Source organism: Lampetra fluviatilis, unplaced genomic scaffold (genome assembly GCF_964198595.1).
Source record: "Lampetra fluviatilis unplaced genomic scaffold, kcLamFluv1.1 SCAFFOLD_996, whole genome shotgun sequence".
Taxonomy (NCBI): domain Eukaryota; kingdom Metazoa; phylum Chordata; class Hyperoartia; order Petromyzontiformes; family Petromyzontidae; genus Lampetra; species Lampetra fluviatilis.
The window spans coordinates 2,501-5,000 of NW_027620967.1; the positions used below are offsets into that span (position 1 = coordinate 2,501).

General features: G+C 62.4%; 1 protein-coding gene across 1 annotated transcript in view; it reads left to right on the plus strand.

Moving 5' to 3' along the window:
• Positions 1-1,987: 1,987 nt before the first annotated feature.
• Positions 1,988-2,500, plus strand: part of LOC144954601 (uncharacterized) — a gene marked incomplete at its 5' end in the record, with an annotated part of 6,991 nt that continues 6,478 nt past the window's right edge. The window contains one exon of the mRNA XM_078885054.1: positions 1,988-2,500. This exon is cut by the window's right edge and continues 934 nt beyond it. Coding sequence (XP_078741180.1) covers positions 1,988-2,500 — 513 coding nt within the window.

Sequence of the window (2,500 nt, forward strand, 5' to 3'; positions counted from 1 at the left end):
ACCCACTCACCCACCCACCCTCACCCACCCACCCACCCACCCACTCACCCACCCCTCACCCACCCACCACTCACTCACCCACCCACCCACCCACTCACCCCCACCACCCACCCTCACCCCACCCACTCACCCACCCACCCACTCACCCACTCACCCACCCCCACCCACTCACCCATCCACCCACCCCACTCACCCACCCACCCACCCACCACTCACCCACCCACCCACCCACCCACTCACTCACACCCACCCACCCACCCACTCACCCACCCACTCACCCACCACCCACTCACTCACCCACCCACCCACCCACCCACTCACCCACCCACTCACCCACCCACCCACTCACTCACTCACCCACCCACCCACTCACCCACCCACTCACCCACTTACCCACTCACCCACTCACCCACTCACCCACTCACTCACTCACCCACCCACCCACTCACCCACCCACTCACCCACCCACTCACTCACCCACTCACCCACTCACCCACCCACTCACCCACCCACTCACCCACTCACCCACTCACTCACTCACTCACCCACTCACCCACCCACCCACTCACCCACCCACCCACCCACTCACCCACTTACCCACCCACTCACCCACTCACCCACTCACCCACCCACTCACCCACTCACCCACCCACTCACCCACCCACTCACCCACCCACCCACTCACCCACCCACTCACCCACCCACCCACTCACTCACCCACCCACCCACCCACTCACCCACCCACTCACCCACTTACCCACCCACTCACCCACTCACTCACTCACCCACCCACCCACTCACCCACCCACTCACCCACCCACTCACTCACCCACTCACCCACTCACCCACCCACTCACCCACCCACTCACCCACTCACTCACTCACCCACTCACCCACCCACTCACCCACCCACCCACCACTCACCCACCCACTCACCCACTTACCCACCCACTCACCCACTCACCCACTCACCCACCCACTCACCCACTCACCCACTCACCCACCCACTCACCCACTCACCCACCCACCCACTCACCCACCCACTCACCCACCCACTCACCCACTCACCCACTCACCCACCCACTCACCCACCCACTCACCCACCCACTCACTCACCCACTCACCCACTCACCCACCCACTCACCCACCCACTCACCCACTCACTCACTCACTCACCCACTCACCCACCCACTCACCCACCCACCCACTCACCCACTCACCCACCCACCCACCCACTCACCCACTCACCCACCCACCCACCCACCCACTCACCCACCCACCCACCCACCCACCCACCCACCCACCCACTCACCCACCCACCCACTCACTCACTCACCCACCCACCCACTCACTCACTCACCCACCCACCCACCCACCAACCCACTCACCCACCCACCCACTCACCCACTCACCCACCCACCCACTCACCCACTCACTCACCCACCCACTCACTCACCCACCCACCCACTCACCCACTCACTCACTCACTCACCCACCCACCCACCCACTCACCCACCCACCCACCCACTCACCCACCCACTCACCCACTCACCCACTCACCCACCCACCCACCCACCCACCCACTCACCCACCCACCCACTCACTCACCCACCCACCCACTCACTCACCCACCCACCCACTCACCCACCCACTCACTCACCCACCCACCCACCCACTCACTCACCCACCCACCCACCCACTCACCCACCCACCCACTCACTCACCCACCCACCCACCCACTCACCCACCCACTCACTCACCCACCCACCCACTCACCCACCCACTCACTCACCCACCCACCCACTCACCCACCCACTCACCCACCCACCCACTCACTCACCCACCCACCCACTCACCCACCCACTCACTCACCCACCCACCCACTCACCCACCCACTCACTCACCCACCCACCCACCCACTCACCCACCCACTCACTCACCCACCCACCCACTCACCCACCCACTCACTCACCCACCCACCCTGTAGACAGTGGGCACAGCACAGAGGTGGGGAGTGACTCTCTGTGCCTCCGCCCCACAGATCACTCGCGATCAGTACCTCAAAGCCTTCCCCACGCAGCCCAGCCAACAACAACAACAGCCAGAACAACAACAGCCAGAACAACAACAACCACAACACCCAGAACAACAACAGCCAGAACAACAACAACAACAACCAGAACAACAACAGCCAGAACAACAACACCCGGAACAACAACAGGCGACACAACAACAACAACAAGCAGAACAACAGCTGACACAACAACACCCGACACAACAACAACAACAGCTGACACAACAACAACAGCCGATACAACAACAACAACAGCTGACACAACAACACCCGACACAACAACAACAACAACAGCTGACACAACAACAGCCGACACAACAACAACAACAACAGCTGACACAACAACAACAGCCGATACAACAACACCCGACACAACAACAACAGCCGATACAACAACACCCGACACAACAACAACAACAGCTGACA